The 26,973-nt window shown below is 42.2% G+C and overlaps 2 protein-coding genes across 6 annotated transcripts in view; both read right to left on the bottom strand.

The window, feature by feature from the left end:
- Window positions 1–26: 26 nt before the first annotated feature.
- On the bottom strand, window positions 27–12,962 carry arl6 (ARF like GTPase 6). Of its 2 annotated transcripts, none has more exons than XM_086289612.1 (8): window positions 12,763–12,962; window positions 11,711–11,864; window positions 10,943–11,004; window positions 10,719–10,787; window positions 10,546–10,640; window positions 10,227–10,356; window positions 9,067–9,122; window positions 27–1,179 (listed from the first exon to the last, which is right to left on the bottom strand). In XM_086289612.1, exons 2-8 carry the CDS (start codon window positions 11,828–11,830, stop codon window positions 1,154–1,156), a joined length of 558 nt encoding a protein of 185 aa, XP_086145738.1. In that variant the 5' UTR covers window positions 11,831–11,864; window positions 12,763–12,962; the 3' UTR covers window positions 27–1,153. The 2 variants fall into 2 exon arrangements, with proteins under 2 accessions (XP_086145738.1, XP_086145745.1); XM_086289619.1 differs by lacking the exon at window positions 12,763–12,962 and adding an exon at window positions 12,548–12,683.
- Window positions 12,963–14,993: 2,031 nt separating this feature from the next.
- The window catches only part of LOC147339128 (ephrin type-A receptor 6-like), an 81,108-nt gene continuing 69,128 nt past the window's right edge, over window positions 14,994–26,973 (bottom strand). For 2 of the 4 annotated variants that reach the window (XM_086289577.1, XM_086289586.1), the window contains 10 exons: window positions 26,723–26,828; window positions 23,695–23,765; window positions 20,038–20,163; window positions 19,274–19,459; window positions 19,086–19,147; window positions 18,780–18,989; window positions 18,532–18,681; window positions 18,180–18,373; window positions 17,457–17,606; window positions 14,994–15,782 (listed from right to left, as the gene is read on the bottom strand). In XM_086289577.1, the coding sequence (XP_086145703.1) occupies window positions 15,668–15,782; window positions 17,457–17,606; window positions 18,180–18,373; window positions 18,532–18,681; window positions 18,780–18,989; window positions 19,086–19,147; window positions 19,274–19,459; window positions 20,038–20,163; window positions 23,695–23,765; window positions 26,723–26,828 (1,370 nt within the window). In that variant the 3' untranslated portion in view covers window positions 14,994–15,667. Of the gene's footprint in view, window positions 15,783–17,456; window positions 17,607–18,179; window positions 18,374–18,531; window positions 18,682–18,779; window positions 18,990–19,085; window positions 19,460–20,037; window positions 20,164–23,694; window positions 23,766–26,722; window positions 26,829–26,973 lie in introns of all 4 variants that reach the window. The other 2 variants (XM_086289560.1, XM_086289568.1) reach the window with 1 other exon arrangement.

Below are 26,973 nucleotides of genomic sequence, written 5' to 3'. Positions count from 1 at the left end.
AAACCCCCAAAAATGCAACCACACAGTCAGATCTGTACTTGTTTTTAATGCAAGCTTTCAGCCAGCTAAAGCACAGGACAAAAAGCTTGGGTTCTTGACTTGGTGCAGACTGAGCAGATGTTTTGTTTAGCTGGTCTGCCTTCTGATCACAAGTACCATCAGTCAATTCTAAGAAGCACAATGTTTGATACATTTTCCTTTCAGCAATGAAATAAGGCAAAAAAAGGAAAACGTTAAAATACTTTCAAACAAACATTACAGGCTAGCATTACAATCGTGTATGAAAATCATTTTACAGCTGGGTAACTGATCTCTAGACCCTACAGTTACTGTTACCCATGAACAAAAATACACACGACTTATTTTACAATTTTGTCACTTCGACTACAACTGGAACAATGGTTATCAAACACAAAGCAGAGCTGCATGTGATGTTAGCTGCAATAAGGTAACAGCTGTTGCTGTTTTCTTTTAATGCGGCAGTGAAATGGCCCTCTATGCAAACTTGAAAAAAGGCGACGCACTGGAATACGTGAAAATATTTGGTATTAACGACACAAACAGCAGAAGATTTGCCTATGCTGAAGATATATATGAGAGCAATAGATTGAAATGTATCCTCAGTGGCCCTGAGAAACACAAAAAGTTGAAAATAAGAGAGCATTTGGCATATGTCAGAGGTGGGAAAAAAAATCTTTCACTTATTTCCCAAAATTGTTTGACTTTTAGAAATTTGTGTGATATATGGAGGCTCTCAAAAAGCGTCCATAAAATTTCAGAGCACAGCATTTATCTCCTGCTGTAATGGCGCAGTGGAAATGAATCGTGAGTCAGTGGGGAAAAGGACACAATAAGGGATGAGATAAATGGAAACAGACTTCTTCAGTGAGAGAATGTTTTAAATATTATTTTTCCTTTCAAAACGTCCATGAGGAATTTTAAACATGAGCACTTTGCCATGTCTTCAGTCACAGATTTCTCACTGACCTTTTCCTCACAGTCAATTCATTCTTTACATTTTTTTACTGATACCAAGTTTTTTCGACTGACAAAAATACATTAATGAAAAAAAACAAAAACCCATTCTGAACATTGAATTTTGGTACAAATAAAAGACTAGACTGCGACTTCTGGCCGATGCCCCTTCACGCCCTCATGTTCGCATTGTTTTGATTTGATCTGGAAAAAAGTGAGAAGTATGGTTAAGAAGGAATATACAGCACAGGTTTCATTTATGCACTGCTATCACTTATGATGCAGGAAACCAGAATACTGACCAAGTCGTCTGTGGAGAAAATGGCATATGCTGCAGTAACATTGATTCTATGAACCTTCTGACTCCACGTTAAACTGACGACTCGATAATTAAGCGATAATGGTCAGAGCAGAGCATTCCTTTATGAATCTGACATCATTATTAAGGATATAGGAAAGGGTACACATCTAGGCATGGTTTCACTGACATCTACACTGGATGGCCAGGAAGTGTTCACGATGTCTTCTCTGGAGCTGATAATGGGCGTCTGTCTTGTGTCAGTGATGTAAAAGACAAATTTAATGCGACATGACCGTTCAAACAGCAGTCGCTTTCTGAAACATCAGACATGTATCGGATTCAGTACCACATACAAAAGTGACCCAGATCGGATTTGAAAATATCGGATTTGTGCCGTTCACACTGTCATACTGTCATGGTCCCTGTGCCTCCCCGGCCAGCCCAGTGTGGCCACAAGTGTTTGTTGTTTTTCTCTCGCTCTCTCTCTCTCCTACCTGTCTGCCTGGGCGGAGCTCTGATTGGGCTCCTGCCCTTGGCCCACGCACCTGCAGCTGATCTCAAGCGAATTGCAGTTCTCTGGCTTTTAAGGCTGGGGCTCTGAGCTATTCGTCGCTGGAATATTGAGTAACTCTCGTTAGTATTGCCTGGCTTCCTTGCGATTCTACTGTTCCCGTGTTTGCCTTCGACTTACCCTCGTCTGTGTAAACAGGTTTACCTGGATCAGCCCTTTTGTGACCCCTGGACCCCGTGAGTAGGAAAGTGAGCTGAGCTGCTTGTGTGGAGACTGTTTGGACGAGGAGCAGAGCGAGTGCGAAGAAGTGTGTCTCCCCAGCCTATTGATCCCCGGGACCCTGGTGTTTCCCCCCTCCCTTCACGTGTATATAGCGCACCAGTGTGATTAATAAAGTGTCGTTGAACTGTGCTACCTCAGTCTGCGCCTGAGTCCGTTCCACCCCCGTGACAGAATATTCCAGCCACCATGGACTCAGCAGATTCAGCTTCCTCCCCGTCTCCCTCCGCCCCGGTCACAATGGAAGCGATCTTACAACGCCACGAGCGAATACTTGTTCACCTCAGCGAGAATGTCGCTGCCTTAACGCTAGCAGCTGCTCAGCGCACTCCATTGCCGGAACCCTCGCCTACCAGCGAACCCGCCCAGGTGTCATCAAGCTCCGCAGTACGTGCTGCCTCACCGGTTCCGGTCCCGGCTGTGTGTGAGTTTTATCTCCCCACACCTGAGCTGTTTTCAGGGGATGTAGGGAAGTGTGCGGGTTTTCTTATGCAGTGCTCTCTCCAGTTTCGCCAGCGGCCTCATGCCTTCTCTAATGACGGGAGTAAGATCTCATATTTTGTTCAGTTGCTACAAGATCGTGTGCTGACCTGGGCACAAGCCGTGCTGAGCACTAGTCCCGAAATCACTTATGATGATTTTTTGTCTCTGTTTCGGAGTGTTTTTGATAAAGGCTCCACTGCTGCGGCGGCTGGGCTCCGCCTCATGAATCTGAAGCAATGTAAGCGGAGCATGGCAGATTTTTCAGTTGACTTTGGGACACTAGCGACGCAAGCGGGGTGGGGGCAGGAAGCATTAAAGACGGCACTGCTAAATAATGTGAGCGAGGAGATTAAAGATGAACTGATGGTGCGTGAGTTACCCTCCTCTTTAGGTGCGATCATGTCCCTATGCATCCGAATAGACGATCGCCTGTGTGCACGGCGAAGCACGCAACGTCGCTTCGCTCAGCCTCGGCCACCGAGGGACGCCTCACCGGGGCCTGGAGCGGCACGCGAGCACGGCGAGGTTGAGGAGGAGGAGCAGCCCATGCAACTTGGACGTTCGCAGCTCTCGCCCGCAGAACGTCAACGGCGTATGGCCGCCGGTGAGTGTCTATATTGCGGCCGTCAGGGCCATTTTGCCTCTTCATGCCGCGCACGGGCAAAAGGGCGCGCTCGCCAGTAGTTGAGAGAATACTGGTGGGCGATATAACGACTAAAAGTTCTCTCCCCCGGCTTATGTTACCTGCAAAACTCACCATTAAGAATGTTACCCACTCTCTTCAAGCTCTAGTGGATTCAGGTGCTGAGCAGAGTTTCATCGCTCTGGCGAAAAAGCTAAACGTCACACTACACGCCCTACCCGATCCACTTGCTGTCACAGCCCTGTCTGGGCAACGCTTGTCGGACATAACCCAAATCACAGAACCCCTGTCTCTTACTCTCTCGGGTAACCACTCAGAGTGCATCGAGCTTTTCGTGTTTCAAGCACTGCGCACCCCCCTTGTATTGGGTTATCCATGGCTGCTCCAGCACAATCCGCACATCGATTGGAAGAAAGAGAGAGTAACCGGGTGGAGCAATGACTGCTACATGAACTGTCTCAAAGCTGCACCTGCTCCAACCACATCTCCAGGGTCTGACCAGCCGGTCGAGCCCCCGGATTTGACCTCGGTCCCGCGTGTTTATCATGATTTGGCTGAAGTGTTTAGTAAAGACGGGGCGCATTCACTTCCCCCTCATAGACCGTATGACTGTGCGATTGATCTCCTGCCTGGGGCTCCGCTTCCATCTGGTCGTTTGTACAGCATTTCTCAGCCAGAGAGGGAGTCTATGGAGAAGTACATTGCAGACTCTCTCGCTGCGGGCATCATTCGGCCGTCGTCCTCCCCAGTGGGAGCGGGGTGTTTCTTTGTTGCTAAGAAAGACAAGACCCTTCGCCCCTGTATCGACTATCGCGGGCTTAACAAAATCACCGTTCGTAACAAGTATCCTCTGCCCCTTCTTTCTTCTGCTTTTGAGTTACTTCAGGGTGCCACGATCTTCAGTAAGTTGGACTTGCGCAATGCCTACCATCTGGTGAGAATCCGTGAAGGGGATGAGTGGAAAACGGCCTTCAATACTCACCTAGGCCATTTCGAGTACCTTGTGATGCCGTTCGGCCTGACCAACGCCCCGGCCGTGTTCCAGGCTCTTGTTAATGATGTTCTCAGAGACTTTATTAACCGATGTGCTTTTGTCTACTTAGATGACATTCTCATCTTCTCCAAGTCTAAAGCGGAACATGAGGTATATGTGAGGCAGATCCTGCAGCGCCTGCTGGAGAATAGGCTCTTTGTTAAAGGAGAGAAATGTGACTTCCACATGGATTCAGTGGCATTTCTGGGCTACATCATCACCAAAGGGGATTTGAAACCTGACCCGGCAAAAGTTCAGGCAGTGTTGGACTGGCCCAAACCACCCGATCGCCGGCAGCTTCAGCGCTTTCTGGGGTTTGCTAACTTCTACAGACGTTTCATCAGGGATTTTAGTAAAGTTGCTCTGCCTCTCTCTAGGTTAACGTCACCCAAGGTGCCATTCCACTGGGACCGGCTGGCTCAGGAAGCCTTCTCTCACCTCAAGGAACGGTTCGCCACCGCCCCGATCCTTCGCCAGCCGGACCTCTCCCTGCAGTTCGTTGTGGAGGTGGATGCATCAGAGTCTGGAGTAGGGGCCGTGCTCTCCCAACAATTCGAGGGTAAGCTCCACCCCTGTGCCTTTTTCTCTCGTCGTCTTTCCCCAGCCGAGAGGAATTATGACATCGGAGACCGCGAACTTCTGGCCGTAAAGCTGGCTCTGGAGCAGTGGAGGCACTGGCTGGAGGGGGCTGCACAGCCGTTCATTGTATGGACCGATCATAAAAACCTCGAATACATCCGCTCGGCGAAGCGGCTCAACTCACAGCAGGCCAGGTGGGCTTTGTTCTTCACCCGGTTTAATTTCACCATCACTTACAGGCCAGGCTCCCGTAACGTTAAACCAGACGCTCTTTCCCGGCAATACGCCCCAGTCGGAGAGGAGTCCGACCCTGGATCTGTTCTGCCTACTTCCTGTGTTATTGGAGCAGTTACATGGGAGATCGAAGAGCTCATCCGGGAGGCACAAGAAACCGACCCTGATCCTGGCACGGGCCCCCCTGATCGGCTCTTTGTTCCGGCGGCTGTCCGGTCCCGGGTGCTCCAGTGGGCTCACACGGCCCGTTTTTCCTGCCATCCAGGAGTTAACCGCACCACTGCATTCCTGCGCAGGTATTTCTGGTGGCCCACCCTCATTAAAGACTCACGGGAGTACGTCACCGCCTGCACCACTTGTGCTCAAAATAAGCACTCCAATCAACATCCGTCTGGACGTCTGCAGCCACTCTCCACACCCAGCCGACCCTGGTCCCACATCTCTCTGGATTTCGTCACTGGTCTGCCACCATCTGCAGGTAACACTACAATATTGACCATCGTTGACCGTTTCTCCAAAGCTGCCCATTTCATTGCGCTTCCTAAGCTCCCCACAGCCTTGGAGACTGCCCGACTCCTCACCACGCATGTTTTTCGGCTCCATGGCATCCCTGAGGACGTTGTCTCGGACCGGGGCCCTCAGTTCACGTCGCGGGTGTGGAGGGAGTTCTGCTCTGCCATAGGAGCCAAGGTGAGCCTCTCCTCTGGCTTCCACCCGCAAAGCAACGGCCAAACAGAGCGCATCAACCAAGAGTTGGAGGCCGCCCTCCGCTGTGTCGCCTCTCATAACCAGGCCATCTGGAGCGAACACCTGCCGTGGATAGAGTATGCTCACAACAGTCACACATCCTCTGCTACCGGCGTGTCACCCTTCGAGGCGTCTCTGGGATACCAACCACCTCTGTTTCCCATGGTTGAAGGTGAGCATACTGTTCCGTCTGTCCAACATCACCTCCGCAGGTGTCGCAGGGCCTGGCGGGCCACTCGGGCGGCTTTACTCCGGACGAAGGAACGGAATAAGGCACTCGCGGATCGCCACCGGACGGCCGCCCCTGTGTATGTGGTGGGGCAGAAGGTATGGCTCTCTACTCGCTTCGTGCCCTTACGTGCCAAATCTAAGAAACTCACCCCCAACTTCATCGGCCCGTTTGAAATCAGTGCTGTGATCAACCCTGCTTCCGTCCGCTTGGCTCTGCCACGCAATATGCGTATTCATGATGTGTTCCATGTCTCTCAGGTCAAGCCAGTGGTCTCCAGCCCGTTGTGCCCTCCTTCCAGGCCCCCGCCGCCCCCCCGGCTCGTCGGTGGCCAGCTGGTTTACGCGCATCTTGGACTCCCGCCGCCGGGGTCGGGGTTTTCAGTACCTGGTTGACTGGGAGGGCTACGGGCTAGAGGAACGTTCCTGGGTGCCCCGGTCGGCTATCGTGGGTAGGGGTCTGCTCCGGGACTTCCACCGCCTGCACCCGGGTAAGCCTGGTGGGTCGCCGGGAGGCTCCCGTTGAGGGGGGGGTACTGTCATGGTCCCTGTGCCTCCCCGGCCAGCCCAGTGTGGCCACAAGTGTTTGTTGTTTTTCTCTCGCTCTCTCTCTCTCCTACCTGTCTGCCTGGGCGGAGCTCTGATTGGGCTCCTGCCCTTGGCCCACGCACCTGCAGCTGATCTCAAGCGAATTGCAGTTCTCTGGCTTTTAAGGCTGGGGCTCTGAGCTATTCGTCGCTGGAATATTGAGTAACTCTCGTTAGTATTGCCTGGCTTCCTTGCGATTCTACTGTTCCCGTGTTTGCCTTCGACTTACCCTCGTCTGTGTAAACAGGTTTACCTGGATCAGCCCTTTTGTGACCCCTGGACCCCGTGAGTAGGAAAGTGAGCTGAGCTGCTTGTGTGGAGACTGTTTGGACGAGGAGCAGAGCGAGTGCGAAGAAGTGTGTCTCCCCAGCCTATTGATCCCCGGGACCCTGGTGTTTCCCCCCTCCCTTCACGTGTATATAGCGCACCAGTGTGATTAATAAAGTGTCGTTGAACTGTGCTACCTCAGTCTGCGCCTGAGTCCGTTCCACCCCCGTGACACATACCATGATTGGATATGGGTCGCATAGGGTCAAAAAAGTCAGATTTGATGCGCCTTCGCCTGCAGTGTGAACGCAGCCTAAGTGCACCCTTACTGCTTCCGTTAGAATTAAGAGGATAAGAGGCAGCCTGGTGCTGCTATCAAATACACTTGATTAATTGATGATCAGCAAGTGCGAGCACCACTATAAACACAGAAGTTTTTGGCAGTTGTTGTGCGTTAACAGCAGTGGATCTCCCAGTAAATTCACACAAAGGTCAGAGTTACATCTCAGATGCTACAGGCCTTAGTATACTAAATGTTAAAGTTCAACAGTAAAATTTGAAAAAGACTGAACAAGTATGGATTCCTTAGAAGGGTTCCCAGGAAAAAGCCTATTCTGTCTAAATAGAAAATTGCAAACTTCTGGAACAATGTCCTTTGGACATATCAGTCCAGAATAGAGGTGTTTGGCAATAATGCACAGCGCAATGTTTGCTGAAAACCAAAACACAGCATATTAGCACAAAAACCTCATACCAACTTTCAAGCACGGTGATGATGATTTAGGCTGGTTTTGCAGCTACGATACCTTGGCACCTGGCAGTCACTAAGTTGACCATGAACGCCTCTCTATATCAAAGTTTACAGAGGAAACCATCTGTAAAAAAACTAAAGCTTGGCTGAAATTGCATCATGCAGCAAGACAATAATCCCAAGCACAGCAGCAAATCTACAACAGAACGGCTGAAAAAGAAAAGAATCTATTGAGACCTTAAGAGAGCTGTGCATAAAATGCAAGCAAACCTCAATGAACCAAAACAACACTGTAAAGAAGAGTGAACCAAAAGTGGACTGGAATTTCCTCCTTCATGTGAAAGGCCGATAAAGTCATAAAGAAAAGGTTTACTTCAAGTTACTCCTGCTAAGCGTAGTTTTACACGTGGCTGAATTATGGGGTTACCATATTTTTCAGACCATAAGGTGCACCAGATTATAAGGTGTATTAAGTGAAACAAAACAGTCTGATAAGTCAAACTTTATTCAACTCATTCTTCTTGCTTCCTCCACTTCGGTACGGCCTGTATTATTAATATACTGCAACAACATGCTCTATTCCCATGTTGTTGCAGTATATTAATAACCGACTTTATATTGTGGATGGATTATCTCAGTTGTTCTCCTGACTGAAGTTCGGTCCGTTTACAGCATCCTGCCATGCGACTGCATTTGTCTCTAACCATCAGGAACGTTCTTGTTAACTTTTATCAAGTGGAAAAAGTTAGCATTCATCCTCCAGCTTCACTGTGTTTATGTTATGCAAACCTAGCTGTGTCGCTAGCGATCACGTAGCACATCATTATAAACCAGCTAGTTCAACTTTAGTAACAACTACAGAAGTCACTGCTGTTTAGTTTTCTGTCTTCATTTATGTTGGAAGTGATAGCAGAGCTGTACGTTTTAATTTTTTTCAGAAATCTCTCAGTCAGAACATGCTATATCATATTTAGGTGGAAACTAGCAAGCTAACTTCCTGTTAACTTCCATCTCCGTTAAAATATAATAAATTCTGTTTTCATGGATGCCTAGATGTTAAACTTAATTGTTACACCTGGTAAAGCAATAACACTGATCATTTTTATTAAAGATGAAAGAATTTAGACAGTTTTTAATGCCGCAGTGATCGTTTGACCTTGGGGACCTGAAGCGGAGTTTGGACCCTGATTACTCCGCAATGCTCCCGACTTCAGTACTGTACTGTACTGTTGGTTTTTGAGAAAATTAAAGGATTTTAAGTGCGCCTTATAGACAGAAAAATACGCCTGTTAAAAAAAAACAAAAAAACTAACTGTATAAATCTTGAAAGTCATTTAAAATGTATGTAATATGTACTCTAATGGTTAACAGTGAACTACACTGTGAGATGACCTCACTAGTGGATGTCCACTTTCCCCATTTTCATGTATATTCATTCCTACTATACCTTGTAACCAGTCGACTCCCTCCTGTAAACCGTCTCCTGTCAGAGCATTGGTGGCACTGAAAAATATCAAAATACACACTGATAAAAGCACAAAGCAGAAAACCTTCAAGTGACTGCTTTGCCAAATCCACATCCTTAATACTGAGGGTGCAAAGGCAAATCGAAAGAAATCCATTAACCACTGTGTAACAAATCCCTATTTAGGGTTTTTTGTCAGTCTTGTGATTTAACATGGGATACTCTTAGTATGCTTAGCTGTGTGTGGTGTCACTTGCACAGAACATGGAATTAATTTCTTTCTTCCATGTTTAGATTTAACAATGTGCACCAAGTGACACTGTATAATTCATAATATATGAAGATAACACATATAATAAGATGTATAATATATCTTATCTGCAACCAGCATAAAAAAAGGAATAAAATCGCAGAAGGTTCCGTATATTTTTTGTTCTGGTGAAGGATAAAAAAATATTCATTTTCATTGTCAAGTGTTAACGAGCTTGTGTCAATCAATAGAGTAATTTAGTCTCAGGTCACTGAAGTAAATGTTCTAGTGTAACAGCGAAGAGATAGAAATATTTTTGCTGGGTTAATATGACATCTTGTGGCAGATAGCAGATTTATCCTGTCTTCCTCCCATCATCCTAACTGGTTACTTCCTGTTAAAGGGGAGTTTTTCCTTCCCACTGTCGCCAAAGTGCTTGCTGATAGGGGGTCAAATGATTGTTGGGTTTTTCTCTGTATGTATTATTGTAGGTTTTACCTTACAATACAAAGCGCCTTGAGGCGAGTGTTGTTGTGATTTAGTGCTGTATAAATAAAACTGAACTGAAAAATAGATGTTCATCAGAACTATTTCCAGTCATACAATATAAATGTCCCAGTATTAATATCCTGGACTTCCGCCGAGAGGAAGTGATCAGTACAGTTTGGGCATCTTAGTTCAATATGATCGTACACCAGACAATAACAAAAAACAAACTTGCATGCTGTGTAATAAAACTTGTTCTGCCCTTGAAATGGACTTTCGTATAATGTGATGCATCAGGAAAACCGCGAATGGTGCTGGTATGCTCACATCAGACTGCAGTGTAGCTGTTGTGTCTATAATAACTACACTGCTTCAATGGCAATGACATAAAAGTAAAAGCTCGTACCAGATGTGCCAGGGTTTGTCTTTGATGTTCTCCAAACACAGCAGCTGTGAGACCTTAACTGAAGTCAGAGCATCCCTCATATCCATCTTATTAGCAAAGAACAGAATGGGGATCCTCCGGTGTTTAATATCTGCAAGGAGAGAGAGATTAAAGTTTCAGAGTTGTGCTGTTAATTAGAAATGTTATTAGCTTCAAATAAATGAACAATATTTTGAAACTAAATTTAAAAAGGCAATTAAAAAAAAGAAACCTTTAAACCTGATTTAATTTTACACAAAATAAATATGTGAACAAGTGGCTAAAAAAAAAAAATCCTTACCAGGATGATTTAGTAATGTGTCCAGTTCTTCTTTGGCCACTACCATCCTCAGTTTGTCTGCGCTATCAATGACAAATATGATAGCCTGGCCTTCCCTGGGAAGAGATGAGAGATATTAATTGACGTATATCAAAACAAAAATCTTGCAAAGGCTGTTTTGGGATCACACTCACTTGTAGTAATGTTCCCAAAGGTTTCTGTATCTGCCTTGACCTGACATGTCAAACACTGTGAAAGAAAGACTAGAAGAAGAGAAGAAAATCACATGTGTATGAAGTTTATGTAAATAACGAGACAAGCAATAAAATATATTAATCTGTAACAGATGTTCAATAATGTAAAGGATGACAATACTTTATTACTGGGTTTCAATTCAATATTAAACCACAGCAGCTACCTGGATGTCTTGAACTTCTCTATGCTGAAGCCAATTGTTGGGACAATATCTTGTACCTGGGCCTGAAAAAGAAGGGCACCATGTTCTCATTAGCAGCTTCAGGTGGGGAAAACACAGTATTTAGTAGTAGCAACATTCCCTCTACAGTACTGTCTTTTTCTCATTGTATTGGCTACATCTCACCCTATCCTTGACATCCTCCTCTGTCATACCAACCCCCTGCACGCCCCCCTTCACTACATCTACAAATCTTCTCTGTGGTTTTTCACTTTTCCTCCTGCCTGGCAACTCCACATTCAACATCCTCTTTCCAGTATATCCACTATCCCTCTTCTGCACAAGTCCAAAGCATGTCAGACTTGCCTTCCTAACTTTGTCTCCGAACCGCTTGACCTGTACTGTCCCTCTGATGTAGTCACCCTAACCCTAACCCATCTTTAGCTGTGCCTCCTGTCTTTTTGTCAGTACCCCCGTCTCCAAACCATATATCATAGCAAGTCTGACTACCAGTGTGTGAATGTGTGTGTGAATGGGTGGATGACTGGTTGTGTAAAGCGCTTTGGGGTCCTTAGGAACTAGTAAAGCGCTATACAAATACAGGCCATTTACCATCTTCTAAACCTTTCGTTTTACTATTGCTGGTATCCTTCTGTCATAAATCACCCCTGACACCCATCTCCACCCCTTACACCCCACCTTCACCTTTCTCATCAGCGTTATCAACATAAAGATGAGTGATGCAACATCTCTTGTATTAGAAAGACTTACATTCGAGGGCTTCAGTCTGTTGATGATGGTGGTTTTTCCACTGTTGTCCAGACCGAGACACAGCACGTTCACCTCCTTCTTTAAGCCCAGCCAACCCGCCAACTTGTCAAACAACCCCATTGGCTACTCAGCAACCATCAGCTGTCTTTATGACCTTCAAGTAACATAACATAAACACAGAAAGATTTAGAATACAGCAATACTTTACAGCAAGTGCTGGAGATTATACAGGGTACTTCACGTGTCCTGGAAAATTCACAACATGAGGACCTGCAACTCTAAAGAAGCTGTGGTCACGCACTGATCACCCACCTGTTGCTAATCACATGCAATGGCTATCAGAAACAAGTCAGTCCTAGGAACCCTTTTAAATGTTATACTTTAGCCTGGTGACCCCGAATGTAATCACACGGTAACTGGGCTGTGCGACATAATGTCATCTGTTGTTGTTCGATAACATTAAGCCACTTCTACAAAAATAATGAGTAATCTAGACTTTATGGGAATGGGAACGTGTCCTGTGTGGGAAACGTTTCATATTTCATTGCTAGCATAGTTACAGTACTCATCGTTAGCTCTGAGATCACCAAAGGGACAGCGAAAACTGAACAAGTTCACATTTCTGCTGCATAATTAGCATTCACACTCAAGTTGCTGCAATAACAGATGGACGGCATAACGCCAAGAAATAGCGTTTGTGTTTATGCCTCGCCAAACCCAACAACATTTAACCTTGTTATCGTTAGCCTCAGCTAACGTGCTTAGTGGGCTCTAGAATATAATTATCAGTCGCTACTGCTACTTCGTTAATCTCTTGTTGTTACTGAAGCTAGTTACCCTTAGCCAACCTCTTTCCACAAGCTTTACATCAGCGAGCCCTCGTAACGCGGTAGGCTTTTAAAGCCTAGTGCGGTACTCGATATTTAAATGAACAGTCTCAGCCATCAAGGCAATATAGTTCATCGTTGAGTTACCACGACAGCTAGTGATGCTTTAGCTATGGTTAGCTTGTATTATCCTGTGCTAAAGTGTATATTGAAGATGTACTTTACCTGTAATTTTCGCTTGAGTGCCTACGTTCGAGTCGCCCTTCCCTTCCCTTTACTTCACTTTACTTAATATTAAATCGTTTTTGCATTCATTTCTCTGCTTGCCTCTTAAGCTCCATGACCTGCTGAAAAACCCACTGAGTTATTTACACTGTGTTGCTGGGAGACCACCGAATTGACTCTAGTCTGACCCCTACAGGGCAGAACAAAACTTACTTCCAATCTGATACCTTTAGCAGCCAGGTTTTAGGCACGCAAGGTGTGTCAAACATAAGGCCTAGAAGGCAGATTCACCCCGGCAAAGACTGAAATCAGGCCCACTGGAAGGCTTTGGAAAATGTGAAGATTTTTGAACTGTATTTTACTGTATATATGTTTTACAGCTTTCTCTATTGATATGGACCTCCCCCACTGCCATTCACACTACACTAAAGTAGTGAAGTAATCGATAAAATTCCAAAAAGACAAAAAAATAAATAAATATCAAATGATTAAAAATACCTTGATTTTTAAATATATTATACATTATGGCTATTGTAAATACAGAACCGTCTGGGGAATGAGCTTTTTCTGTATTTTTACACATTTATCATGTAAAGAAAACTAATACTGCTGGAAATGTACTTCTTTTGCTTCTGTTTAAATATTTCAGGGTTTAAATGTTTAGTTGACTGTCTTCACATGGACAGAAAGGGGAGTTTCATTGGGCCAGCCCACTTAAAGATCAAAGTGGGCTGTATGTGACCCCGATTAAAAAGGTGTTTGACACCCCTGCTCATTTTCATACTGATCTTTACTGACAGTATCCACTTTCCAAAACAAGTTATTCTATTATCTAGAATAAGGGAACGAAACACACCAAAAACACAATCAAAGTAAATACAACCATGAAACAATTAATCTGAAATTATCATAAACAAGAAACATTTTTAAAAGTGAAGCAATAGTCTGTTGTTTGTCTTAATTAATCTACTGATGTCTTATAAGCAAGACATTACTAACATACTGAGAACCAAACTACTTTTATGTTAACCTTCACTGTCCAAAATATTGTGTAACTACATATTTTCACTGTTAAGTCCAAATCCCTATAGACAGTTCTGATATAAAATAATGACTGTAAGCCATAAAAAAAACAACATTTCTCACAGAATCTAAAACTGTCTACATACTGAACACCTACTTTGGCCAGACATGGCTTTCACCTAGCACCTTTGATAAGCACCCATGTGACAAACTCACCTGACAGTGACACAGAAAATGTGTCAGTCTTCTGAGTGACAATTAAGATAACTTGTTTTTGAGTGAGAGATGGCATCTATGGACATCTCTGTGTGTGTGTGTGTGTGTGTGTGTGTGTGTGTGTGTGTGTGTGTGTGTGTGTGTGTGCGTGCGCGAGTGTCTGAAATTGGCTCCCTTGCCACTTCATTAGGTATACCTGTTCACCTGCTTGTTAAGGCAAATATCTTCTCAGCTAGTCACAGAGCAGGAACTCAGTACAGGTGAATAAGACCTGCTGAGGTTCACACTGAGCATCAGGAAAAAAGATGATTTAAGTGAAGCATGATTTGGCATGGTTTTTGGTGCCAGACATGCTGGCCTGTGTATTTCAGAAACTGTTGATTTTCCTGCCCAGTCATCTCTAGAGTTTACAAAGAACCGTCAATAATACGGAAAACACCCAGTGATCCAGCCAGTTCTTCGGGCTGAAATGCCTTCCTGATGCCAGAAGAGAATGGGCACACTGTTTTGACCAGCTGGGAAGGCAATAGTAACTCAGATAACCACTCATTGCAACCAAGGTATGTAGATGAGCATTTCTGAACACACAAAACATCAAAACTTTGAAGCAGATGGGCTACAGCAGCACAAGACCATACCTTTTGTTACTCCTGTCAGCTGAGAGCAGAAAACGGAGGCTACAGTTCAGAAAAGCACCACTGAGACTACAGTTCACCAAAAGCAGAAAGTTTTTATAGATGTTAACTGGATTGATTAGTCTTGATTTCTGTTGCAACATGATAGAGTCCAAATTGATGTAAATAGCATCCTGTTTTGCATCAGCTATTCAGAAAACTTCTATTCCATATATCAAAATGTTTCCAACACCTTGTTGACTTAAGGTGTAATCCTGTACTGGCAAAGTGTACCTAATGAAATGTGTGGCGTATGTAGAGATTGAGGCCAGGGGTGGTTAAAGTCTGAGAGAAAACTAAGTATTAAAATAGGGTTGTTTATTCAGGAACCAACATACTGGATAAAACATACAATTTTCACAAGACTTTTTGTACAAGACATACTGCATCATCATGAAGAGAGAACATACATTTCTATAAAATCTTTTGACATTCAGCGGTCTTCAGTTCAAAAAACATGATTGTATTTTACCATTCGGTCAATCTTTATTCTTTTAAGTGAAGTGTTTCATAAACCAGCTGGAAAGGTAGTTATTAAAGTCACACACTGTACCACACATCACCAAATGATTTCTCCTGTCCTCATCTTCTCTGGTCATGAGGTAAGAAACTTTAGACCATTCAAAGTCAATACAAACCATTGGATTGTCACTTGGAAAGAGAAGAGGTATTGGTGAACACTTGAATAGACACTAGAGAAAAGAAGTCCTAAATTCAAGTGAATGCTAGTATTTGCTGAGATAATAAAGAGACCGCATTTGGCCAACGCCAGAGGTTGGTTGTTGTGGAGGCTGTATTGATAATGATCCAGATGATGATGTGTGTGCTAACTAGACCACATGTGGTCTAGCAGCAGACCGCTCTCATACGAGCAGCATGTGGTACCTGCTACACCTAAGAGTCTGGTGTTTTGTGCAATTAGTTGAATGACGATGCCAAGGAACTTGTTTCCAGCTCAGTTTGTACACACAGTCTGACTCTGTGCAATGGGCTCACACTTGAAAGCCACTCTGCTGAATGTGGTGAAGCTGCAGGCGAAGGGACTGTATGCTGCTTATGATTCTCCTCTGATGGCCAATCAAACAGACTCCAATACGTCTGATTTCACTGAAGAAAGAGGAGAGAAGAGATAAGAACAGCAAACCTACTTTCTACAACAAGGAAAACACAAAACTGTAACAAGCAAAAAGTTGACGGTGTTAACAATGACCACATTTAACGTGAAAGCACAATAGTGGCAGTGTTGTAGTTTATGTTACACAGTCAGCATATGTGAATAAAACTTGGCTTACAGTACTGTGTAAAAGTCTTGAGCCAACATTTCTTAATAATTTACATCCAAGGAGGCAAACGTCATTGTAATTTTTAAAGTGGTCTTGAGCAATAGTTCTCCAAAGCTCGTCTTTGGACTGGCTGCTTTATCACTCATTTTCAGTGAAGTCCTTTATTTTTTAAGGTGGTTTACACTGACAAATTGTACAAACATAAAAAAGCACCTGAATTAGTGTTGTGTTACTACCTGTATGTCGCAAAAACAAATAATTTGTTACAGTTTCTTTAGTTCAGTCTAAAAATTGTCAATGACAACACAGTTTGTCAAACATGAGCTTTTTTTGTACCAAAAAGATGATTCCCAAAGTGCTATTAGCTGAAAACCTGGCATATCTTTGCATAATATGCAGTGTGTTCTTAACAAATTAGAGGAAATTGGATAAGTGGAGTACAAAAGAAGAAGTAAAGGGCTTAAAAAAAACCCTCTACACAGTAGATGAACACTATCTGAAAGTAAATTTCTTAAGAATCAGCAAAAAGAAATTCAGCAAAGACAAGCAAAGAAGTGGTCTCAAATGAGGATGCCTGTCAAGAAGCATTCTTAACAAAGGGAAAGGAGGAGAAAAGCCTGAGGTATCAGTGTCAGTAGGTCTGATTGAGTGATGAATCCACATTTGAAGTTTTTGGTCAAACCAGCATCAGTATCTATGAAGGAGGTCAGAGAGGCACAACAGTAAGTGTGTACAACCCTGTGTAAAACACGGTGGAACCTGTGTCATGGTTTCTGGGTGCATTTCAGTCAGTGGTGTTGGGGATGTTTTCAAATGAAATCATGAAAACAGAAAATGCCATCCAGAAAATATCCGATTGACAACAGTTTCATTTTCCGCATGGCAATGATTCCAATCACACTGCCAATGAAGTAAAAGCATTCCTGGAAAGAAAAACACATAATGGATGGATTGGCCTCCCCAGAGACCAGACTTTAACATTATTGAAGCAGTGTGGGATCGTCTTTATAGAAAACAGAACAAAAGGCAGCCAACATCTAAAGACGAGCTTTGAAAGTCCTTAAAAAACCTGGAGAACTGTTCCTGAAGACTACTTAAAGAACTTACAAGTAAGCTTACCTAAGAGAGTTCAGGTTGTGTTGAAGAATAGGTAAGGTAGTCATACCAATATGACTTCCAAGTTTTTTTTTTAAAACTTTACATACTACATATTCCAATAATTCCCTATACCGATTTCCTGTTTTCCTAGCAAATTTAAGACTTTTAGCACAGTATTGCAGTTCAAGTTTCTTGACCGTGCTGTGGTTAAACCAGCAGGCACACACAGCATAAAAAATAGGATATTTAAAAAACAGCTGCACAGCACTGGACAAAACTCAATAGTTGAATCGTGTTTTTTACAGTGTCAATATTTCCTGCTTGTTTTATGCAACTTAGTTTCCTTTTAGTGTACGTTTTGATAGTGTAACTGCTCTCTGTATAATTTGGCTCTGCTCACTCTATGCTCATGATTGAAATAGAATCCAGCGTCGTGTATCCTGCTGCAAGAAAGTTGTTCTTATACTGGCTCATTTTGATGGAGTCGAGCCAGTCGCCGATAGAGATGAAAAGAGGGTAATCTGGCATGTCGTCTGGGGAGTCAGCGAAACTGATATGGCAAAGAGAAAAACACAGGAAATATTCTTTGAATAAACAGTTTAGATGCATAAGAATTACCAGTCAATCAAAATTATACCTTTACCTACCTATTCTTTTCTGATAGTTTCCTTCAGGTTCAACATTTTTATTGGTTTATGATGTGATGCACTGGGACGCTACAGTAATATGCAATACATGTCAAACCTCATAATTTTAGTAGTGTAATTATGTAGCTATAATTCTTAGACATTCCTTTCTGTGTAGTTAAATGCACCCATTCTGCATCCTGAATGTTTATGCTGAAATGCTTTTAACCGTGGTTATATGTGTCCTCATACTTTTGTGTATGTTTTTTAAATGCATGCATAGTCATATATGCCATCATGATTGCATGTATTTTTTTCGATGTTTTTTATGTAAAGCAACATGCTATAGTCGTAACTGTACTCAAGACCAGGAAAAATGAATTTGCCTTATTTTCAGTGCAGAACAGCTCCATATTTTCCAGATTCTACACTATCTTAGTGTCTGTATATACTGTATATAAACAATGGAAACAGTCTCTGCGTTATCCGATACTTACCTCTGAACATCATTGGCTAGATTCAGCAGCCCACTGGGATTAATTATGAGTTTGTCGAGGAACGACAGCACATCACTGAAGTGTGGGCGCTGGCTGTATTCCTTTTGCCAGCAGTGTAGCATGAGCTGATGCAGCGTCACAGGACAGCCCATTGGTGCTGGTAGACGATAGCCTTCTTCAATAGATAAAATGACCTGAGATGAATGTCAGTAAACATACTGTTGAATCTCAAATAAAACAATGATTCATTCATTTGTTTAAAGAGTTACACTCCTCATACAAGAGACAGAATTGCAAGAAATTGAATGAAGTGTTGACTATACTGAGGAGTTTAGAGCGAAAAGCAACTTACGTCTTGATTGGACATCTCCCAGTAGGGCCTCTCTCCATATGACATCACTTCCCACATGACAATGCCATAGCTCCATACATCACTAGCTGAGGAAAACTTTCCATAAGCAATTGCCTCTGGTGCTGTCCAGCGTATTGGTATCTTTCCTCCCTAACGCAAAATAGAAACACAGGATCCTCTTGTTAGGGCGATATTCAGACTTCAGTATCATTATTGATGCTGTAAAATCTTCCAGGAGCTGCACTCACTGTAGCTGTGTAGGCTGCTTCGGTGTCATCTTCAAGAACTCTGGACATGCCAAAATCGGAGACCTTACACACCAAGCTTTCATCAACCAAGATGTTGCGAGCAGCTAGGTCTCGGTGAACATAACCCATTTCTGAAAGATAGGTCATACCAACTGCGATGCCCCGCAGCATGCCAACCAGCTGGAGCACTGTGAACTGACCATCACGTGCCTGAGGTGGTATTAAGACAGAGAGGGTACAAACAGCGTGTGAAGAAGACAATCTTCAGGAATGCACCATACCAGTGTGAACATGCATTCCCCTTACCCGGAGGAAAGAGTCCAGTGCTCCATTTTCCATGTACTCCACCACAATCATTATTGGTCTGCCTGAGGAAAAGGAGAAGGACTTGATTTGACAGCTCAACGGAAAGAAAAGAGACCAACTGCAAAAATGCAAACCCCCCCCCCCAAAAAAAACCAAGAAATGGAAGTCAAGCTGTGTAAAGAGCTTACTCTTAGTGACCACTCCCTCCAGCCTGATGATGTTGGGGTTGTTAAACTGCCCCATGATCGAGGCCTCACGCAAAAAGTCTCGTCTCTGTTGGTCCATATAACCACCCTTAAGGGTCTTTATTGCCACAGAGATGTCCATCCTGCCTGGTACACGCAAACGGCCACTGCAGACTTCTCCAAATTCACCTACAGAACACAGTAGATTTCCTTTCACTTACATAATAAAACATATTCAAAGTAAAAACTAGAAAACAGATTAAATGCTGGGTATTGTTCCTGAATCCTTACTCTAAAGTGAAAACGACAGACGAAATAAAAATGAACATGACTCAGATAGACATGCAGCCTAATCACTGGAGGAGATATATGAAATTCATCACCACTAGGCCTACTGCACAGTTAGTTGTCTGACATATTTAAAACCATGCAACTGCACATGGGTTCCACCAGATGGAGCTCATATTACAGAAACCCCTGAGAAGGGGGCACCTTCATAATTACTCAGGGGTTTATAAGCCGACACAATCTGTTCAAATTAATGAACCATCAAACTCCATTATTCAAAGCCTGCAGTGTTAGCATCTCTAAGGTCCAATACTAATATGCTTCAGCATTTCTTTTTATATAGCAGACAAACATTACTGGCAAGTTTTGCAAATGCCTATGTATCACTTTCTTGGAAAAAACACCCGGGTTGAAGTCCGATTTCATCCGTTTCATCCGATGAATTATCACGACTTACTGATTTGTATTAGTTCTTTTACCTGCGCCTATCACCCTCTCGATGCATATGTAAGAGGGGTTTATCTCTTTGGCAAATTCCTCCACAGCCTGAGTGGGGTCTTCATATGTATCTGGATCCACATAGGTCTTTATTCCAGAAAATGGGACTAGAAGAGAAACAGACAATATAATGTATTCTTTTATGTATATTGTGGAGTAGCACATAAAAGTTAGAAATGAGGTTGAACTGCTTTAATACATGAGTACAAGTTGGATAAAGTTCTTACACATTTCTCCACAACAAGGACACACAACCAGACAGAGAGAACAGTGTTAAACACATGTGCTCAGAAGAGATTGTGAAAGGGTTTTTAAACACAAACTGAACTAAAGATGAATTCTGCCCAGGGAAAAAAAATGATAATTTTTATTGATTGAGTGAATGATTGATTTTTACACATAAGGTATGGAAATTCTCATATCTAACATTATCTAATCAGGTCCAGGAGGGTATAAAAGATCTCTTAACTTTGTCTCAGAGTGAGACGTTGAATGATAGGTTATTTGATTATGAAACAGATATTAGTTTTATCAACCACAGTGCATATTTTGTTAATCTATTCAAAACCTGAAGCATTTGCAAGCATAAAGTCATTATCTGGCTTCTCTAAGCCTGCAGGACATTCTGTTATACTGAAGCCAGACTGTGCAAGAGAAGGTGATTCTTTATTCAACTGTGTTAGTCCATAATTGGTCGACTATTTGCTTCTCTTATATTGTGAGGTTTTTCTGTTATTTTGTCAAGGGATGGAAAAGGGGGCAGAAAAAGAGAAAGAAAGAGCTGGGAAAAAAATCCCCAGAGCAGTATAAAAAGACATTGCAGACAGTTAGAATTCTGCATCTTCCTCTCTGGCTGAGGCTGGGGATGCTGCTGCAGTGGTGTGCATTATGACTGGCACGAATGATAACTGGAAGTTGTCCGTGGTACACCTCAAGCAGATGAGCTTGGGACTAAATGTACTTTATAGCTGCGTCAGCTTGTGTTGTGGAAGCTTGAAGGCTTCGTCTACCCACCTCTGTCTCCAGGGTGTCTAAGCTCAGCTCTATAATAGAACAAGCCTTTTCTACCAGTTTGTTGAGCCTGGTGGCATCCCCCCACCTGGGTGATGGCTCCCAAGCACACACGAGCAAAGAACAAATAGCACAGAAAAAACTGGTGCGACTCATATAGATTTCATTCTACTGGATAGAAAGAAATGACTCATAAAAGTACATATGTATCAGCAAGGCCATTGTTACTGTTTGGCATAAAGTAAAATTAGACTCGTTCTTAAATAAGCTGCTGAAAAAAATCTCTGTCCAACTTCCAGCACCATCAAGGAAAAGACTCGGAGAGCAGTATTAGGACAGCAGATGACTGAAATAATTATCAAATGTGGACACAAGCACCAAAATATGAGTGTTTGTTCCTCTGCAAAATCCCATTAGCCACTTAAATTTTCAAAATGTTCCAATTTGGCCATCCTTTGCATTTTATGAAACAACATTTTTCACTACAGAATGTCATATAACTGATCAATTTTGGAAGTTTTACACTTAATTTTGAATTATTTTAACAAGTCAGATGTGTTACTTGAAAACTTCCTCAGAGCTGGTTTGTTTGAAGTAAAACAAGATAACTGCAGATACACATAATATGTTACATGCTGCTCCAGTGGTCCAGTAACAGTGCTGTCCAGCTTGACGGATTACCCTTTTACTCATACATACAACTAGATTCAGATATTTAACATTCATCTGGTGCCAATGAGTGAATTTTATGAATTCAGTGCATGAAGGCTTCTTTACCCTTGGCTCAGCTCTCTCACACTGGCGCACTCTGTCATCAACGTTTTTAACGGCTTATTTTTTCACCGGCTAACACAGAGAGATAATCATGTACCGCCACACCAGCAGACACTTTAGAATCACCCGATAACCTGACAAGCATGTCCTTGGACTGGTTCCGGCCTGGAACCCTCATGCTGTGAGGTGACTGGCGGCACCACAGCGGTGTTGTACTGAGTAAGTCCTGTAACTAATCTGACTGTCGTAAGTTCATTAGTGTTTTATCCTTTCCCAGTTTAGTCTATGGTAAACTGACTGCAATTATTAGAGTGCTTTATTACTCTCACCTAACACTCAAAGTACGGCATGAGCTCCATCCATAAATGCATTTTTAACATTAACATGCAAACCTAGATGGATGCTTCAGAGGATTCAGAACAAACACGCAGTATTAATCACAGTAAGTAAGTGATCATAAAAGAGTATATGTACCAATTTTAGTTCTCATATCACCTGTAAACAATTTCCCTGTAATTTCATTTACCTGCTGCACTATAGAGAAGAACCAGATTAGTTACCTGCACACAAACAGTAGCAGTGCACACTTAGAGATGGGCCTTGTGTCCAAAGGACAAGAAAATGGTATGTCGGCATGTTACAATATTTTCCTCACAGTCTTTAATGCTCTTCTCGATCAATAAAAAAAAAGCCCCAATCAAACACACACAGGTAAAATTGTTAGATTTGTGTCGAGAGCCAAACTTGTTTCCCTGCAGGCCTCAAATCGGATCCTACAAGAGCTCTCACTGAATTGCCTAAGTAAAACACAGGGCACAATAATACGTCCTCCCTATGGGGCAATCTATAACCCTGTTTTTATCTGTAATTGTAGCACCACTGTAATTATTAACTGGAACAGCAAGTTTTGTCAAAAAACCAATAGTGGGTTTCTGGCAAACTGTGAGTGATTTAGCACAGAAAATAGGCCCAATCTGTGTGACAAAAGCCCAAACATAGTGAGAGGGGACTTGAAATGGATTTTTAAGAGTCAAAATCTCACCAATAGCATGCTCAATGGTGAGCGAGACAGAGGGATTTCTTTTTGTATTTTGTAAGACGATGCAATGTGTGTGTTTACTCAAAGTATTAAAACGACAAAAACAAGGAACATTGGCGCTGCAGGTTAATCTTCTGCTTTCTGGATTACTGACTGACATTAGAGTTTTAAAAATATATTTTAAAGTCCACATATGTGTATACCTGAATTTGTAGTTATTGGTGCAGGACATTTTAACTGTAAAAAACTTCTTTTAATAAGTACAGTTAACCTAATATTTGCCCTATATTGGCTGGATACCTGACTCTTACCTGAATATAAATTTAAAAATAACATTGCTTTTTAAGATTACTTGCAGTTTTCATTTTTTTGCCTTAATCAGTTCTTTTAAAAGGCTATTTGGCTTTGATCTTTTTTCATTGCACACTAACATTCGCCTAATGTAGGTTTGAACAAGCTCCAAATCCAAATCAATCCACCCTATCTACCAGCACGTGGATGGACTGTAATGAACCAGTGTCTTTAAATGCATCCTTTTGGTCTTATTTTGTTTTTGAGCCATAACAGGAATTACAAAGAATTGAACTGTAATAACTGAGTTTCATTCAACAGAAAATAAGAGAGTCCATAAATTCTGCTCATGACAATATAAAAAATGCATAATGCATAAGAATTGTTGCTCTAAGGCAAACAGTGACCACGCTTTGTATAACTTCTTGCAAAACTAAAGTCCTGGGAATTACAACAAATGTTGTCGCACTCATCTTACCTGTGTGAAATCCCACATTAAATACAGACACACACAGACACCCACCGTGTCCACTGTGAAAGCGTGTCCTCCTCTTCTCCTCAGATTTCATCCGAGCTTTGATGTACCCCTGACACCTGCACATGTAAGACACATTAACACAACAGTTAAAGATCTGAATGAAAATGCTAAATGAAGGTAAATTAGTTTTCATTATCAACATGAAGCATGACTATTTTTTCTTTTTTGCCATTTGGCTTCTCTCTGTGATCCCACATAATCTGCCTTTTGGTTTACAAAAAAATTCTATTTGAAAACCGACATTATGCCATTATGTTCTTTTCTATCACTCGTTTTAAGAGCAATTTTTGCTCTTTCCTTGATTTAGATCTTTTTTTCTTCTTCTTTTCTTCCGTTTTAGTATTCAGATCCCCACATGTTCAAACTTTCAAGGCTCCACAGATTCAGACTCAATTGACAATCAAGCACTTGTATTAAGCAAAAAGAACAATTTAGATCCTCTTTGCAAAAACTACCCAAGAAGAAGACTGCTCTTTAAAAATGTCATCATAGGATTGCATTTTTCTGAAATGTTGCACTTTATTTACACACTTTACAAGTCACTTACACAAGATAATACTTTATTGATATTTGGGTGCAGGTAAACCTGGTTCAAAGACAATGAGATAATGAATTCACACACTGCGACTCTTCTGGATTGGTATTGTTCACACCTCACACATAAAAAAGCTGCAACTATATATGAAAATCATCTCTGCAGAACAGTATAACAGGTTTAAAGCAGACACCTGGTTACCTCTGCAAAATTTTTATTGCCAGTTACAGTTCTGCAAATTGTCCAGAAAAATGGGGAATAGGTGGATGAGTTTACTGACAAATATATAGGAATACAGTCTATAATAAGAAATCTTAGATTTTATGATTCTAAAAAGCTTGAAAATGAATATTTGGTATGACCACCTTTATTCTTCAACACAGCCTGAACTTTCTTGTAATTTCTTTACGTCGTCTTCAGGAGTAGCTCTTTGGGCATCTGGAAGGACATTGAAAGCTCTACTTTGGATGCTGGCTGTCTTTTGTTCTGTTCAAAATGTTCAGTACTGTTGAGGTCTGGACTCTGGAAAGGTAAATCCATGACTGATAATGTTTCATTCTGTGTGTGTGTGTTTTTTTTAAAATCCGGGTATGCTTTTACTGGATTTCTGCTGAGGCTTCAGTTAACAGTAGATGGATCAACCGAAGGGCCAGATGCATCTCTATGGTCACGTGTCAGGTCTGTGCCGGATTTTATTTTTCATATTTCTTAAGGACTTTCAGATATTATTGACCTGCTGTAGTTTTCTATTAAAGGGTTTTGAGGAAGTGCCAGGAAATGCCAAGTTTTCAACTAACAGTCTTTGCAAAAATACATTGTTATGCCTTTCAAACTGTGTTAACGTTGACATTCTTCAAAGATTCAATAAAATAAAAAGATACTGGCAGCCGCCACTGCTGACCTCTTGGCCTCCTAGTCAATGTACATGTTGTCTAAGTATAAAAATCCTAGTTTATCTTCCTCTTGAGTTATTGCATTCAGAAAATTTTCAGAAAAGTTGACCTCTGACCTTGGTCTTGAGGTCACTGAAATTCAAACTTGTCTGAGACTTTTAGTAGATGGACCCATGGTATGAATTTAAAAAACCTGTTTCCTTCTTCTCACCCACCAGCCTGCCCAGTCGGGTGATGACAATGATGCATCAGTGTTTTACAGCTGAAGGGTAAAAATGACAACAAATAATGAGTTTTTGTGACAGAATAACAAAAGTAGTTAAGAAAAAATCTAAGATTGGTTCTTTGCTAAGTTTTCTGTTATATGTAGACAACCATGGTTCATCTCTTGAGTCAGGTGACTTTTTCCTTGAATGACTCATAGGTCAGTGTTAAGTGGCCTATCCCTCAAGCTCCTAATAAATACACCTATAGCAGGGCTGGGGAACTCCAGGTCTCAAGGGCCGGATGCAAGTAACATCCTGGGTCAACACACCTGATCAGTTCATTACCAGCCCTCTGTCGAACTTCAAGACATGTTGAGGAGGTAATGTAGGCATTTGAATCAGCTTTGTTGGATCACGGACACATCTAAAACCTGCAGGACAACGGCCCTCGAGGCCTGGAGTTCCCCACCCCTGACCTATAGCATCAATTTGAAAATATTACATCATCTTGTTCTTGAGTTATTGCATTCACAAGATCTGCAGAGAACTTGACCTATGACCCTCTGACCATTAAACCTACTATTATTAGATGCACCTATAGTGTCAATTTGAAACAACAATAATTTCCAAACATTACTCTGGAAATGCTCAGGTACAAGGAATGAATTGAAAATGAGTAAAAAAGCAGCGAGTGTCCAAAGAGATAAGAGACTTTCAGGATGTCTGGAGAACTATTGCTCACCAGCACTTTAAAAAATTACAAGCCAGTCTGGATTCTTGGCAAAAAAGAAACACTGTATTTACTGTATATACCTTAACTACATTTCAGGTGCAAACAAAGATAAAAGTAAACAAAGTAACAATGTTGGTGGCTCATTTCCCATACAGAGTCATTTTAACATAGATAGTGATGTCATCCTTTTTTCAGCTTTTTTGTAGACTGGAGTTTAGATATGTTCAGCTTAATGTAATGTTTGCAAATTGTGTAATCAAAGATTATCATTCGGTTTGTATCACAATTAAGTCAGAATCCAGACAGAGTATCCACACTTTCTGGCCATTTTTCATTGTTTATTAATAAGTGCCACTAATGGTAAAAACGCTGTGAACCAGAGGCAGACTGAAGACAACTTTGTGAGCCAACCTGGGGAGGTTAATGGAATGAAGAAAACTGCTGGTACATGCATTACATGCTGAGTAATTAGGCAGAAAATTGGTTCAGCCATTTGTAAAATAAGGGTGTCTGCTTGGTGGCAAAAAAGGAGTCCATTAACAGACTTCTGGTTGTGGCCTCACTCTGGAGATTATGAGAGAAAAAGGTGTGTGTGTGTGTGTGTTTCTGTGTGCGTGTGCACACAAAAAAACAGGGGATGTCTTACCGTCCAGTGATTAAAAGGAAGAGGGTAAGGATGACCAAAAGGGAAAAACCTCCTACAGATGCTGTGACAACCACCAGAACTTGACCCTGATCAGCAATATCAGGATCTGAGGAAAGTGAGAACAAAATGACGGTGAAAACGGCGGAAAGATCATTCATCTGAATATTAAGAACTCTCCCTCCCAGACTTGATACCAGAGGAAGGACAAACTGCTTTGCGACACAAAATGTACTGAAAAGACCGACTGTGGT

Source organism: Aulonocara sp. 'chitande type north' Nkhata Bay, linkage group LG1 (assembly GCF_057382095.1).
Source record: "Aulonocara sp. 'chitande type north' Nkhata Bay isolate Kocher_YH1m ecotype deep benthic linkage group LG1, A_spYH_male_GT1.1, whole genome shotgun sequence".
NCBI classification, from domain to species: domain Eukaryota; kingdom Metazoa; phylum Chordata; class Actinopteri; order Cichliformes; family Cichlidae; genus Aulonocara; species Aulonocara sp. 'chitande type north' Nkhata Bay.
This window is presented reverse-complemented; position numbering and strand designations above follow the sequence as displayed.